Source organism: Tamandua tetradactyla, chromosome 1, assembly GCF_023851605.1.
Source record: "Tamandua tetradactyla isolate mTamTet1 chromosome 1, mTamTet1.pri, whole genome shotgun sequence".
Taxonomy (NCBI): Eukaryota; Metazoa; Chordata; class Mammalia; order Pilosa; family Myrmecophagidae; genus Tamandua; species Tamandua tetradactyla.
Genome location: NC_135327.1, coordinates 5,317,624 through 5,334,124, shown reverse-complemented (window position 1 = coordinate 5,334,124; position 16,501 = coordinate 5,317,624). Strand labels below are relative to the sequence as shown.

The 16,501-nt window shown below is 45.2% G+C and overlaps 1 protein-coding gene across 1 annotated transcript in view; it reads left to right on the top strand.

The window, feature by feature from the left end:
• The window catches only part of EYA2 (EYA transcriptional coactivator and phosphatase 2), a 310,794-nt gene that overhangs the window by 109,929 nt on the left and 184,364 nt on the right, over positions 1-16,501 (top strand). The window contains exon 3 of the mRNA XM_077167750.1: positions 16,403-16,448. Coding sequence (XP_077023865.1) covers positions 16,403-16,448 — 46 coding nt within the window. The remainder of the gene's footprint in view (positions 1-16,402; positions 16,449-16,501) is intronic.

The following is a 16,501-nucleotide window of genomic DNA, read 5'->3' as shown; positions in this document are numbered from 1 at the left end:
GGGATCTGTCAGCCTTCCTGGTAGAGCTCCGAGTTAGCAGAAGGCATTAAGCTATTATGTTTAACCATTGAACTTAACCCTTTCTTTGGCTAGCTTTGGGATTTGCTGCTGGTGTCCTGCTACCCTGGCTGTCTCTCCTTCATGGTCTGCATTTGATGCCAGCCCGTGGGGCACACATGCTATGCAATTGCTGTGGAATCCAAAGGAATGTATGTCTAGTCAAATATAAAGTCACAAAGGATTTGCTTTTAAGCAAATTAAGGCTTCCATGAGAAATTATTGCTGCCCCTGAGACAGTGACAGATCACTTGCCTGTTGATTTTGAAGCTGGAAGTGCCACCAAGGAGGCATGCCAAAGCTGGGTGGCAGAGGCACGCCCTCATTCTCGCTGGCACCTTGAAGCATCCCTGTAAACCACCCTGGGCTTGCTGAGAGTTTGAGAAAACTTGTTGAGCCCTGTTCAGAGACAACCATCCTTTTCTTTCTGAGTAGAGGCACTTGGTCAGCCTAAGACTGTCTTCATTTCAGAGCCAGCAGAGAGAGGAAAGGGCTTAGGCTGCTGAGTAGGCAAGATCCCAGTCAGAAACCAAGCCCCGCTGCCTCCCAGCCCAGTGATTTTGAGAAAATTGTTTAACCTCTCTGAGCCTTGGTTTTCTCACCTGTCAAATGGGAGTACAATAGCGACCCACTTCACAGGGTGCTGATTGCAAGGATTGGATGAGGTACTGTTATGTCGAGTGCCTGGCACACCTTGGGGGCTTGGTAAGTGGGGAGAGTTTTTACTCCAGTGTCACTCCCCTCTGAACCAGATAACCACACAGAGTGCAAAACCGAGACTGCAGACTGACAGCCCACAGCCGAGTCTGGCCCTCTGGTATGCCTTTGGTTCATTCCAGGCTTTAGGGGAAAATGAACTGGTGAAAATTGGGAGAATTCGCATAAAACTCAGGATTTCTGGTTTCTCTTGAAATGCCCATTTCTCTTGAAAGGTCGCCTCCCTCATTTATGAGACCTGCCTGGTCTCTGCGGGCATTTGAGTCTACAGCCCCTGCCCTGTAGCCATCCAACAGCGGGGCCAAAGTTATGCCTAAACTGTGTGCTTTGGAAGAGGGCACCTTCCCTCCACACTCTCCCAGACGCTGGGGAAAATGCAAGGAATTGGCCCCAAGGGGTCAGACCACAGACCTTCCTAGGGCTGTTTTTCTATCCCTTGGTGATTTACTCAGGGCGAAGTTCAAAACCACGTTCTGGAATGTACTACAGTGACTTTGTAATTAATTTTTATGTGCACATACTTTGTGCTGGGCACTGCTTAAGACAGTGTGAATCTGTGTTAACTCTCCTCTTTCTTCTTCCTCATCAGTAGTAACAAACAGCACTTGCTCCATGCATTATACTACTAACTCATTTAGTCTCCACAACTCTAAGTAGCCCCATTGTTAAGCCCATTGCACAGATGAGGAAAGTGAGGCACAGAGAGGTTCAGTCGTGTTATCCCTGTGACACAGTTAAGAAACAGAGCCCAAATGGAACCTGGGCAATCTGGTTCCAAAATGTACTCTCCTAATAGTACATTGTAATGTTTATCATTTAATCATTACAACCTTGTTAGGCTGTGGGCCCATCTTACAAATGTCCAAGGTGAGGAATGGGGAAGGTAAGTAACCAGCATAAAGTTATAGCGCTAGTGACAGAGCCACTTCCAAGTACAATAATCCACTTTCTGCCAAGCTCCTAAGAATCCCAAGACCTCAGATGTCCAATTCCGTCAGCGGTGGGACCTCACCCCATGGAGGTGGCTTGGCGTTCCCACTGCCCTGGGCAAGCTGCTGCTGTGGCAGAGACTGGGGGAGGGAACAGTGGGGTGGACAGAGGTTGCCCCCAAGTTCAGAGGAATCAGGGCTGGTGGGGTCATGTTGCATTCTCGCTCTTCTTTCTCTAACCTGTGGGATGGGCGGTGAGCTCCAGCGTCTCGGCAGGGGACATTCCACCTGGAGTGTGGGCCCCAAGTGCCAGGTTTAGCTGCTGGGTCCTTCATTCTGTTATGGAGTCTTTACTGAGCGCCTTAAAGTGCTCAGCACAAAGGAGGGTCCTGGTGAGGTGTCAGCTGTGCATCCTTCTTGTGATGTGATCCTGGAAGGAACATGGACCCAAAGAAGCTCTCCACTGACTCCCATTGCATTCCTGGCTCTCTCTTGGCCAGCCACGGGCTTAGCCTCTTTAGGGCTCAGATACCTTGTCTGTCAAATGCGAATAATTATTGCCCCGCCTTCACTGAGTTGGTGTGAGGATGAAAGGAATTAAAGCATGGAGAAACACTTAGTGTTTTTAAAGAGTGTAGAATAAAGTCTAAATCCCCTACCTTTAACCACCAGTCCTGTTTGTCTGGCCCTGCCAGCCTCACACTCAGCATCTCCTGCTCTTCTCTTTCTGCTGCTCTCAGTGCAAGCGTGTTTCCACCCACAGGGCCTTTGCACTTGCTATGCCCTCTGCGTGGACCAGTCTTCCCCCCGTCTCTGCAGGACCATCCCTTCAGCCTTCAGTTCTCAGTTTGCACTTCACCTCTTCAGAGAGGGCTTTCCTGTGGAAAGGCACTGTTCATTCATTCATCCAACAAATATTTATTCAGCCACATGAGTAAATGAGGGTTCAGCATTGTTGTAAGTACTAAAGAGACAACACAGAAGACTGCCGTCATAGGGTCTATACTGGGGTGCTGAAATTTTTTTAAGGTTTCCAGATGATTCTTTTGTGCACCCAAGGTTGAAAACCATTGTTTTAGACTGTCTCCCGGGACAAAGGTAACTTTTTAAAAATATATACCTACAGATGGGAGGGAGGAGCCAAGATGGCGGCTTAGCAATGTGCGCATTTTAGTTTGTCCTCCAGAACAACTACTAAATAACCAGAAACAGTACAGAACAGCTCCCAGAGCCACATCAGTGACCAGACACACAGCATACCCCAGTCGGGACCAGCTGGACCAGCTGGAAGCCCCCCCCAAAACTGTGAGTTCCCCAAGCCGCGGCGCCTGGTGCCCGGCGTCCCTCCCCCGCAGGCGGCTTCCCAGAGGGAAAGAAAAGAGACTCTAAACCTGGTCAAGGCAGAGGTCGCTCATTGGGCTCACGGAAAAAGAGGAAAGAGGAGGAAATGGAGGCTTTCGTGGCTATGTCTCTACGGAGACTTGGCAGCCTCTGGATTTAATGGTGGGACTTCTCAGGCTGCAACTGCCCCAGGCATAGGCAGAAACGGGCTGCTTTCAGGGCTATCTCCCACCTGTGCCTTCCCCAGGAGCGTGGTGAAGCCCAACTCAGGTGGAATACCTCCCTCAAGGAATTCAGACCCCAGGGCTTGGCAATTTGAAGCCATTAAAACCAGCCTACAACCTCTCCTCCGTCTCCACCACGCCCCCAGCAGGGAGAGTCTTCCAAAGTTAAAAGTGCTGCAAAATCTTTTTCTGGTGCAACCCGCAGGCAGACGTGCCACATACTGGGCAGGATAAGAAAAACAGAGCCCAGAGACTTCACAGGAAAGCCTTTTAACATGCGGGGTCTCACCCTCAGGGAAAACTGAAGCAGGTGACTCCTTGCCCCTGATAGGAGGCCAGTTTAGTCCGGGAAAACCCGGCTGGAGTCTATAATAACTACGTAGACCCTCCTAAGCGTGGGGAGGGAAAAGGCACCATACAAGCAGGGCAAGAAACAAGAACTGAAAAATTATCCTCTGTTAAACATAACCTAACCTAGAGGTCCAGAAAAAACTGAAGGTCAAAGAACATATAGACAACAAATTCATCTAGCAAGAAAACCCTAGGTAAGAGAAGTGAAAGCAATCACCAGAATAAATTAATTAAGGTAATTAAATGTCTATATGCCAGCAAAAAATAACAAATCACACCAGGAAAATTGAAGATACGGCCCAGTCAAAGGAACAAACCCATAGTTCAAATGAGATAGAAGAGCTGAAACAACTAATTCAGAATATACGAACAGACATGGAAAACCTCATCAAAAACCAAATCAATGAATTGAGGGAGGATATGAAGAAGGCAAGGAAGGAACAAAAAGAAGAAATGGAAAGTCTGAAAAAACAAATCACGGAACTTATGGGGATGAAAGATACAGTAGAAGAGATGAAAAAAACAATGGAAACCTACAATGGTAGATTTCAAGAGACAGAGGTTAAGATTAGTGAACTGGAGGACAAAAAATCTGAAATCCGACAAGATACAGAAACTATAGGGAAAAGAATGGAAAAATATAAGCAGGGACTCAGGGAATTGAATGATAATATGAAGTGCACAAATATATGTGTTGTGGGTGTCCCAGAGGAGAAGAGAAGGGAAAAGGAGGAGAAAAACTAATGGAAGAAATTATCAATGAAAATTTCCCAACTCTTATGAAAGACCTAAAATTACAGATCCAAGAAGTACAGTGTACCCCAAAGAGAATAGATCCAAATAGACATTCTTCAAGACACTTATTAGTCAGAATGTCAGAGGTCAAAGAGAAAGACAGGATCTTGAGAGCAGCAAGAGAAAAGCAATCCATCACATACAAGGGAAACCCAATAAGACTATGTGTAGATTTTTCAGCAGAAACCATGGAGGCGAGAAGACAGTGGGATGATATATTTAAATTACTAATAGAGAAAAACTGCCAACCAAGAATTCTATACCCAGCAAAATTGTCCTTCAAAAATGAGGGAGAAATTAAAACATTTTCAGACAAAAAATCACTGAGAGAATTTGTGACCAAGAGACCAGCTCTGCAAGAAATACTAAAGGGAGCACTAGAGTCAGATATGAAAAGACAGAAGAGAGAGGTATGGAGAAGAGTGTAGAAAGAAGGAAAATTAGGTATGACATACAAAATACAAAAGGCAAAATGGTAGAGGAAAGTACTACCCAAACAGTAATAACACTAAATGTTAATGGATTGAACTCCCCAATCAAAAGACACAGACTGGCAGAATGGATTAAAAAACAGGATCCTTCTATATGCTGTCTACAGGAAACACATCTTAGACCCAAAGATAAACATAGGTTGAAAGTGAAAGGTTGGGAAAAGATATTTCATGCAAATAACAACCAGAAAAGAGCAGGAGTAGCTATACTAATATCCAACAAATTAGACTTCAAATGTAAAACAGTTAAAAGAGACAAAGAAGGATACTATGTACTAATAAAAGGAACAATTCAACATGAAGACATAACAATCATAAATATTTATGCACCGAACCAGAATGCCCCAAAATAAATGAGGCAAACGCTGCAAACACTGAAAAGGGAAATAGACACATCTACCATTATAGTTGGAGACTTCAATTCCCCACTCTCATCAATGGACAAAACATCTAGACAGAGGATCAATAAAGAAACAGAGAATTTGAATATTACAATAAATGAGCTAGACTTAACAGACATTTATAGAACATTACACCCCACAACAGCAGGATACACCTTTTTCTCAAGTGCTCATGGATCATTCTCAAAGATAGACCTTATGCTGGGTCACAAAGCAAGTCTCAACAAATTTAAAAAGATTGAAATCATACAAAACACTTTCTCAGATCATAAGGGAATAAAGTTGGAAATCAATAGTAGGCAAAGTGCCAGAAAATTCACAAATATGTGGAGGCTCAACAACACACTCTTAAAGAACCAGTGGGTCAAGGAAGAAATTACAAGAGAAATCAGTAAATATCTCGAGGCAATTGAAAATGAAAACACAACATATCAAAACTTATGGGATGCAGCAAAGGCAGAGCTAAGAGGGAAATTTATGCCCTAAATGCCTATATCAAAAAAGAAGAAAGGGCAAAAATACAGGAATTAACTGTCCACTTGGAAGAACTGGAGAAAGAACAGCAAACTAACCCCAAAGCAAGCAAAAGGAAAGAAATAACAAAGATTAGAGCAGAAATAAATGAAATTGAGAACATGAAAACAATTGAGAAAATCAATAAAACCAGAAGTGGGTTCCATGAGAAAATCAATAAGATTGATGGGCCCTTAGCAAGATCGACAAAAAGAAGAAGAGAGAGGATGCAAATAAATAAGATCAGAAATGGAAGAGGAGGCATAACCACTGACCCCACAGAAATAAAGGAGGTAATAACAGGATACTATGAACAACTTTATGCAAATAAATACAACAATGTAGATGAAATGGACAACTTCCTAGAAAGGCATGAACAACCAACTTTGACTCAAAAAGAAGTAGATGACCTCAACAAACCAATCACAAGAAATTGAATCAGTCATTAAAAAGCTTCCCAAAAAGAAAAGTCCAGGACCAGACAGCTTCACATGTGAGTTCTACCAAACATTCAAGAAAGAAGTAGTACCAATCCTGCTCAAACTCTTAAAAAAAATTGAAGTGGAGGGAAAGCTACCTAATTCATTCTATGAAGCCAGCATCACCCTCATACCAAAACCAGGCAAAGATATTACAAAAAAAAGAAAACTACAGACCAATCTCTGTAATGAATATAGATGCAAAAATCCTCAACAAAATTCTAGCAAACCGAATCCAGCAACACATTAAAAGAATTATACATCATGACCAAGTAGAATTCATCCCAGGTATGCAAGGATGGTTCAACATAAGAAAATCAATTAATGTAATACACCCTATCAACAAATCAAAGCAGAAAAATCACATGATCATCTCAATTGATGCAGAGAAGGCATTTGACAAAATTCAGTGTCCTTTCCTGTTGAAAGCACTTCACAGGATAGGAATACAAGGGAATTTCCTTAAAATGATAAAGGGAATATATGAAAAACCCACAGCTAATATCGCCCTCAATGGGGAAAAACTGAAAACTTTCCCCCTAAGATCAGGAACAAGACAAGGATGTCCACTATCACCGCTGTTATTCAACATTGTGTTGGAAGTTCTAGCCAGAGCAATTAGACAAGAAAAAGAAATACAAGGCATCAAAATGGAAAGGAAGAAGTAAAACTATCACTGTTTGCAGATGATATGATACTATATGTCAAAAACCCTGAAAAATCCACAGCAAAACTACTAGAGCTAATAAACGAGTACAGCAAAGTGGCAGGTTACAAGATCAACATTCAAAAATCTGTAGTGTTTCTATATACTAGCAATGAACAAGCTAAGGGGGAAATCAAGAAACGAATTCCATTTACAATTGCAACTAAAAGAATAAAATACCTAGGAATAAATTTAACTTAAGAGACAAAAGACCTATACAAAGAAAACTACAAGAAACTGTTAAAATAAATCACAGAAGACCTAAATAGATGGAAGGGCATACCATGTTCATGGATTGGAAGACTAAATATAATTAAGATGTCAATCCTACCTAAATGATTTACAGATTCAATGCAATACCAATCAAAATCCCAACAACTTACTTTTCAGAAATCGAAAAACCAATAAGCAAATTTATCTGGAAGGGCCGGGTGCCCCGAATTGCTAAAAGTATCTTGAGGGAAAAAAACGAAGCTGGAGGTCTCACACTGCCTGACTTTAAGGCATATTATGAAGCCACAGTGGTCAAAACAGCATGGTACTGGCATAAAGATAGATATATTGACCAATGGAATCGAATAGATTGTTCAGATATAGACCCTCTCATCTATGGACATTTGATATTTGATAAGGCAGTCAAGCCAACTCACCTGGGACAGAATAGTCTCTTCAATAAATGGTGCCTAGAGAACTGGATATCCATATGCAAAAGAATGAAAGAGGACCCGTATCTCACACCCTATACAAAAGTTAACTCAAAATGGATCAAAGATCTAAACATCAGGTCTAAGACCATAAAACAGAGGAAAATGTAGGGAAATATCTTATAAATCTTATAATTGGAGGCGGTTTTATAGACCTTACACCTAAGCACTGAAGAAAGAAAGAAAGAAATGGGAACTCCTCAAAATTAAACACTTTTGTGTATCAAAGAACTTCATCAAGAAAGTAAAAAGACAGCCTACACAATGGGAGACAATATTTGGAAATGACATATCTGATAAAGGTCTAGTATCCAGAATTTATGAAGAGATTGTTCAACTCAACAACAAAAAGACAGCCAATCCAATTACAAAATGGGAAAAAAACTTGAACAGGCACTTCTCAGAAGAGGAAATACAAATGGCCAAAAGGCACATGAAGAGATGCTCAATGTCCCTGGCCATTAGAGAAATGCAAATCAAAACCACGATGAGATATCATCTCACACCCACCAGAATGGCCATTATCAACAAAACAGAAAATGCAAGTGCTGGAGAGGATGTGGAGAAAGAGGCACACTTATTCACTGTTGGTGGGAATGTCAAATGGTGCAACCACTGTGGAAGGCAGTTTGGCGGTTCCTCAAATAACTGAATATAGAATTGCCATATGACCCAGCAATACCATTGCTAGATATCTACTCAGAAGACATAGGGGCAAAGACACAAATGGACATTTCCACACCAATGTTTATAGCAGCATTATTTACAAATGCAAGGAGATGGAAACAGCCAAAATGTCCATCAATAGACAAGTGGCTAAACAAACTGTGGTATATACATAAGATGGAATATTATGCAGCTTTAAGACACAATAAACTTATGAAGCATGTAATAACATGGATGGACCTCGAGGACATTATGCTGAGTGAGACTAGCCAAAAACTAAAGGACAAATACTGTATGGTCTCATTGATATGAACTGACATTAGAGAATAAACTTGGAATATGTCATTGGTAACAGAGTCCAGCAGGAGGTAGAAACAGGGTAAGATAATGGCCAATTGGAGTTGAAGGGATACAGACTGTGCAACAGGACTGGATACAAAAATTCAGAAATGGACAGCACAATACTACCTAACTGTAATGTAATTATGTTAAAACACAATGAAGCTGCATGTGAGAATGATACAGGGAGGAGGGTTGGGGACATATTGAAATCAGAAAGAAAGATAGATGTTAAAGATTGAGATGGTATAATCTAGGAATGCCTAGAGTGTATAATAATAGTGAAATGTACAAGGTACAATTTTAAAAATGTTTTTGCATGAGAAAGAACAGAGGAATGTCATTATTGCAGGGTACTGAAAATAGATGGTAATTAATATTTTAAAATGTCACCTTCTGTGTGAGATTAAAGCAAAAAATGTTTATTTGGTAGAAAATTAATATTTTGACTAGTACATTTCCTAATATAACTTATGTAGATAGTTTGATTAAATGCCATAAGTACTTGGAATCTCAGGTAGGACATGAGATTTTGTTGGTTTGTCCAGAGTGATGCCCCGATGAATCCCAGAGTGATTCGATCCGTGAGTAGAAAAGTATCTGCAAAGCCGCCTTTGGGGAGTGGTGAGAACGGGGTGAAATTCAACTTCCCCAAGTTGAATTCTTGATATTCTCACAAACAGTGTGGACAACCAAAGCTATAGGCAGAGCTCCCAGTCTTGGGGTTTGTTCATATGAAACTTAACTCCACAAAGGATAGGTCAAGTCTACTTAAAATTAGGCCTAAGAGTCACCCCCAAGAGAGCCTCTTTTGTTGCTCAGATGTGGCCTCTCTCTCCAGCCAACGCAACGAGCAGTCTCACCACCCTACCCCTCTCTACATGGGACATGACTCCCAGGGGTGTGGACCTTCCTGGCAACGTGGGACAGAGATCTTGGAATGAGCGGAGGGAGACTCAGCATCAAGGGATTGAGAAAAACCCTAGAATGAGCTGAGGTTTAGCATCAAGGGATTGAGAAAACCTTCTCGACCAAAAGAGGGAAGAGGGAAGTGAGACAAAGTGTCAATGGCTGAGAGATTCCAAACAGAGTCGAGAGGTTATCCTGGAGGTTATTCTTATGCATCAAGTAAATATCATCTTATTATCCAAGATGTAATGGAGAGGCTGGAGAGAACTGCCTGAAAATGTAGAGCTGTGTTCCAGTAGCCATGTTTCTTGATGATGATTGTATAATGATACAGCTTTCACAATGTGACTGTGTGATTGTGAAAACCTTGTATCTGATGCTCCTTTTATCTACCTTGTCAACAGAGGAGTAGAACATATGGAATAAAAATAAATAATAGGGCGAAGAAATGTTAAAATAAATTTAGTTTGAAATGCTAGTGATCAATGAAGGCAAGGGGTAAGGGGTATAATAGGTATAATCTTTTTTTTTCTTTCCTATGTTCGTTTCATTTCTTTTTCTATTGTCTTTTTGTTTCTTTTTCTGAATTAATGCAAATGTTCTAAGAAATGATGAATATGCAACTAGGTGATAATATTGTGAATTACTGATTATGTATGTTTTATTTTGTTTCATATTTTTTAATTAATAAATAAATTTATATATATATATATATATATACCTACATACATGCATGTAACTTCCTGTTCCTATTTAGTACATAGTGCTTGGCTCATGTTAGCTCCTTAGAAGTGGGTGGATGGATGGATGGATGGATGGGCGAACATAGAGTGATCTTGAGGAATCAGACAATTCAAGTTGATGTTGACTGAATCCTTAGCAAAGTTTTCCTGACTTTCCCCTGCCTCCTTTCCCACATCATTTTCCAATAACTTTAACACAGGGTTGTGACGGAGAATAAAAGAGGCAATACAAATGCAGCCCTTTGCACGGTGCCTGGCTTATAGGAAACACTTGAGAAATATTAGTTATCATTCATTACTATTCAAGGGGAAAATTGAATTTAAATTGCACCCTGCCTTCTGGAAGGAAGGGGGAAGGTTAGAGACACTAAGAAAGCAAAGCTGAAAAGAGGGAGATTTTCCTTTAAAATGCAGATGCGTTTTTCAAAAGGCTATAATCTCATTAAGTGTTTCTACAGAGAGGTGAAGTCACTGAACAAGCTGGGCTGTCATCTCTCCAGCTTCCTGCACCTCCTCTGCCTTGGGGGTGACAAGGTCTGATTTTCTGTTTCAGTCTCACCGGTTCCAGCCCGTGGCTGGTGGATTTGGGTTCGTTTCATCCAAGTCAGGCTGAGCTGCCCAGCGCTTGGCCCAGCTCCTGGCTGCAGGAGCCACACATCGCTTCCCCTTTCCTACCTTAAAGCCTTTCAAAGCCATCTCCCAGGAGGCCCCGGTGCCCAGGACAGCGTCTTCCTGCACAGGCAGAAAGTGCACCCTCTGGGGTATTGGTTACAGTGTTAAGAAAACCGCTAATCCCCTCTTTCGAAAAAAAGGGTGCTGACTATTATTGCACAATGAAGCCCCCCCGCGGGTGAAGAGCTTTCAGCTGCCACAGTGGGGACTCACAAACTTCCGATATTCTCCTACTGCTTTTGCCGTATATTCGTATCACCTGTGCTGTTATTTGCATAATAATTTTTCTTTAAAATGTCTATTTTATTTGAATAAATTCATTTTAAAAGCCTGGCTTAAAACCAATTCCAAAAGTGAAGAGTGATCACTTTGATTGTCTTGCTGTGATTCTAAAATGCACGAAAATAAGGCAGCGATGATTTCAAGTAGAGAAGCGCACAGGTACCCGTGAAATTGTCACCCCCCCCCCCCCCAGGATATGCTGGCGCCATTCCCTTCTGTCCTCAGCAACCCCCACGAGGGACGTATGACTTGCCTGCAGTCACATAGCCACTCAGCGAGTCGAAATTGGGGCACACGCTGCTGGCCTCCTAGTAGAGTGCTCCTTCCTACAAGAACGGGTTTCTTCTCACTAGCCTTGGCAGGAGCAACTTAAATCTCCCACACAAGGGAGACAGGCGTTTACAACTTACAGACGAGCACCTCTCATAGCAAGGCAAACGCTTGCCCCAAACTCTCTCTCTAGAGCAATTATGTCACTCTCAATGGGGTGGGTTGGAAACAGCCCCTGGGCTCCAATTAGGCAGCAGGACAGCCACGGCTGCATTCAGAATCATTAGCTTCTTTACCCTCCTGGGGAGTGGTCGAAAGAGTGTGAACATTCAAATTGGGTTTAGGATTTAAGTGGGCTTTAACCTGGGCCCCCGGAGAGAGGAAAGCTCAGAATCACTCCTGCAAGCGGAGCAGCTAGTTTGGCAGGTCCCTGCCTCACGATCCCTGCCCCAGCCCTGCAGGCGTGAGATCTTGCCCCATTTCACCCACCTGGAAGCAAGCCAGGGCCCAGAGAGGAAGTGACGGGCACAGGGTCACACAGCTTTATTGTAGCAAAGCCAGGATTTGAATTTAAGTACGTCTGTCCACTTAAGCCCACTTGCTTTCCCCAGAAAGAACACTAAATTAACAAATTGAGAGGATTGGGTTGTAGACCTGCCCCATAGTGGGGGCACGATAAGTATTTGTGGAATGAATGAGTGAATGAATGAATGAACACACCGTGCGTGTCCTTAGGCAGGCCACTCTGCACACACAGAAACACACTCACACACGAGTGTGCACTCACACAGAGACTCCAGCTCTTGTTTCCTTATAGAAAAATTAAGAGGGTTGGTGCTTACGCTTCACTCATTTCTGTTGCTTTCTTGGCCCCCATATACGTTTGTGTTTGTAACTTACGGTATGGAAATTTATTTTCATGGCATTAGAACTGTGGTAACTTTTAGTAACTTGTGGTTCTGGATTTAGCCAGTGGTCTAGGCCCCCGTTCTGCGGAGGGTGGCACAGGGGCCGCCGCAGCCTCCGAGACTGTCAGGGGATTCCGCGCACACTTGGTTCCAGGTGCACCCATCTATTCCCTGCGCTTTCTCCTTTTGCAGCCTGCTGCCATGGTGATTAGGAAACTGATTTATGTCATTATTTGTTTGTCCTCGACCTGCCCCCTAGACAGAAGGTTCCATGAGGGGCCTCACAGTCAGGGCAGGGGTGACCCCTTGGGAAATAGGACCACTCCGTGTGCTCTGACGCCTGGCACGGTCCACACCCTTGGTGCTTCCCCCCCACCCCCCGGCAGCTCCTAGTTCAGTGGCCGTGGCACTGCCTGGAGCGTTGCGCCGGCCTCCAGTGGCACTGCCGGCGCCATGGGCAGGGTCAGTCCTGAGCTGAGGGGAAGCTCGCTGTTTGGTCTTCAGTATCCCCCCTCCTCGGTGGATCTCCTGCCCCCTGGAAAAAGCCAGCAGATACAGTGGCGTGGAGAGAGTGGCGGCGTGGCCTCTGGGGGCCGCGGGAAGACCTGGGGCCCCGCCGAGGACCAGCCTGTCCTGTGAGTGGCCGAGCGCCCAGCACCACCTTCCCCAGCGCGGCGGCCGTGGTCAGGCCCACTCACCGGGGTGACGACACAGCCGCGTGGCCGCCCCTGGTCCGTGAGCTCCGAGGACAAAGGCGCAGGAGGCAGAGAGACCCTCAGCTCCGGGGGTCCCTGCCCACATCTGTGTGCCGAGAATCGCCACCCTCGACGCAGGCCCATCCCAGGCGCCCTGGACTGCACCATCAGAGTCACCAGTGACGTGGACGCCGTCCTCAGCAGGGGAAGGAGGAAGAGGTGAAGGAAGGACGCGTGGAAGGAAAGGAAAGAAGGAAAGGAGCAAGGAGACCACTGTACATATACTACATTCATTTGCAAGTTCTCGATCCCTGGGAGTGTCCTGGGATGACAAGGTTCGTGGTGCCACCAGTTGAAAAAAAGAAACAATTGTCCTGGTGAAGCGAGATGCCCATCCTGCCACGGCGGTTGGGAGGGAAGACGCCGGCTCCGGATTTACGGAACGCCAGGTTAATCCAAGTCCATCGGAGTGTTGGTCCCATAGACCAGGTTGTTTTATGAATATTTGCATTTTTATTAAAGGAAACATATTCAAAATGTTTAATTCACTAAGTTGTGTATTAAGGAGCACACTCGAGTCGTGGGCTTTTACCGTTTATGGAACTGTGGCTGCTCCACGGTGATGCTCCTTCCCCGGTCCTGGGGGGTGGGAGGCGCTGCAGGAGGCCCTGGCTGGGGGCCGGACACAGGGTGGGCACTGAGCCTGGTCCAGCACCTACTGGGTGCTGGGGGCCTCCCTCTCTTGACGCCTGCTGATCAAAGGGTGTGTTTAATGTGATGCATAGGAGGAAATGTTTTTACACAACCTTTCGGTGCACACCCAGGCACACACACATGCACACAAGCATCCCTATCCCTGTGACTCAGGTTTCACACAGGTCCTTCTCCCTGTGGAAGTGCATGCTGATAGCGTCTGTTCTGTTTTGCCATTTCAATAGTAGCTCTCTAAATGGACTTCAGGACCCTCCCCCGGCCCCCTGCCTGGGGGACTGGGACCCCCACGGCCTCTGACTCGGCAAGGGAGCTGACTAAGGATAGGGACGTTGGACTCAAACAGCCCCGGATTCAGGTCCCAGTTCTCTCGTGCACGTGGCTTCAGCAAGGCACATCAGCTCTGGAGCTCCAGGTTTTCCATCTGTACAAGGGGGTCATGATAGTGCCTGCCTTTGGTGCTGAGGGCCGAGTGTGGGCATGTAGAGAAGCAGTGACGCAGGCTGGCACCTCGCCAGGCTCTAAGAGATGCTGTCACGATGACTGTCATCATTGCTTCAGAACCAGACACCTGGGCCCACGTCCCAGAGCCACCCCACATGACCTGTGTGGCCAAGGACGCGCTCCTTCGCTCCTCTAGCTCCTCATCTGTAGCGTGAACAGAGCCCACTTCATGGGGTCATGATGAGGATTGAAATCATCAATCCAGGTCAAGTGCGGTCAGTTCTTTATTCGCAGTAGTTACGCTTCGTAAAGTCACCATGAACACTGAGTTGCTGAATTATGGACCTTTGCTCCTAGGGCTTAGATTCCTGTGAGCACATTTTCATCATCCGTTTTGTTTAAAGACGTTTTGAGTAACATACATTGTTGCCACCTTAGCCCCTGACTCCTGGCCAACGGCTGTCACTCGGGCCTGAGAAAAGCTTATCTAACACACGCATTTTCTCATAAGACACAGCCCAGCCTTCTCGCACCTAGGAACACTAGACAGCATTTCAGTACTACACTTCGGGGACATTTTTTAAGCAGCAAAATCATCAACAGAGCACAAAAAAAGCAAAAAGTATGGCACTCAACATTGCACAGAAAGGACACTAGTTTAGAATATGAGAGCTGAAACAAGAAGGCAGAACGTTGCCTGGTTCCGTCTCTGCTGGGGGAGTGCAGATCGGGCGACTAAAATTTCTCACTTCTTTGCACGTGCCCATGAATGACTACAGAAACCCTGTGAGCATTGATTTGGGGGATATAAATACATTTTACAGGATAGGCATTTTGGCAGATATAGAAGCTGTGAATAATGAGGGCCATCTGTACTGAGAAGAGAGCTGGGTACATAACCACCACTAGATAAGAGATGGATATCATCATCGTCTTCTCATGTGACCCTCACAGCATCCTTGTGAGATAAGTATTTTTATCCCCACTGCCCAGGAGGGAACTCTAAGCAACCTATCCAAAGTCTCATAGCTCATAAGTGGTCGAGCTGGAATTGCAACTTGTCCGGGGCTGAGAGGCTCAGAGCTCCCAGGACCATGGAGGCATTTCTCAGGAGGCATGAGGATGCCCAGGCCTCTACCTTGCCTGCCAGGGAGTGTGAATTGGCAGGTTAGCGCATTCTGTCCCTGCCAGTAGAGTCATTATCTAGTATTTGTTCAGGACTCCACAGTGAAGAGGTTGTGTGAAAGATGATATAGCACAAAAATTCTTCCCAATGAACTGTTCATTCATAAAACGAGAACTCTCGCAAACATCTCTACCGGCTTTACATGCTTTCTGTCACCTCCTGCACTGCCTGTCACCGATCACTGGATGGTGTGTGTCCAGGTGACCCAGCCTAAGGCCGCTGCATCGGGAGCTCAGGCCTTTTCCATCCTCCTGGCCCCACCACCCTGGCCTAAGAGATGCTCCAAGCTGTGCCTTCCCCTAGATGCTGGGCCAGCCCCACCTGAACCCCAGGTCCTGAGAGTGGGGACGGAGGGGTCCCCGAGAGAATATCAAGGTGTTTTCGTCAGAAGGGAAATGGATGTTGGGCAATCAGAGCCAACCGGTGCCTTCCATTCCAGGGTTCTCGGCATCTCCTTTGAGCCAGGGAAGGGAGCCGTATTCCAGCCAGGAGAGGAAATGGCACCTGCTTGGGAGACAGCACACCTGGGTCAGGGCTCATCTGTCCTGCTGGCTGGTCATGCCACCTGGCTAAGCCCATCCTTCCTGTCTCTCTGACCTCCGTTTCTCCATCTTACATGGGGCAGGGGCCCACTCTGATGTTTCGAGATGCTGGAGAATCTTGACCATACCTGGAGAAACAGTATGCCCAGGATCGGGTGTCAAGGAGACTGCCGAAACGTCTCACCGCAGCTCCACTTTTTGCTTATGAAAGTTCCTGGTGGTTCCTTCCCAAGTCTCTTCTTGCTTTCACTGATGTCTGAAGTCACAACTTCTGCACGATATCGCCCTGACAGATAAGCCCTTCAAATGTTTCTTTTTCCTCTCCAGGCATCACCAAATCGGCCCCTCCGTGTGTGTCCCAGCTCTTCACAAGGTGAGTGTCCTTGCCTTGTCCCCCTCACACACTCCTTCCTTTTTCTTTCATGA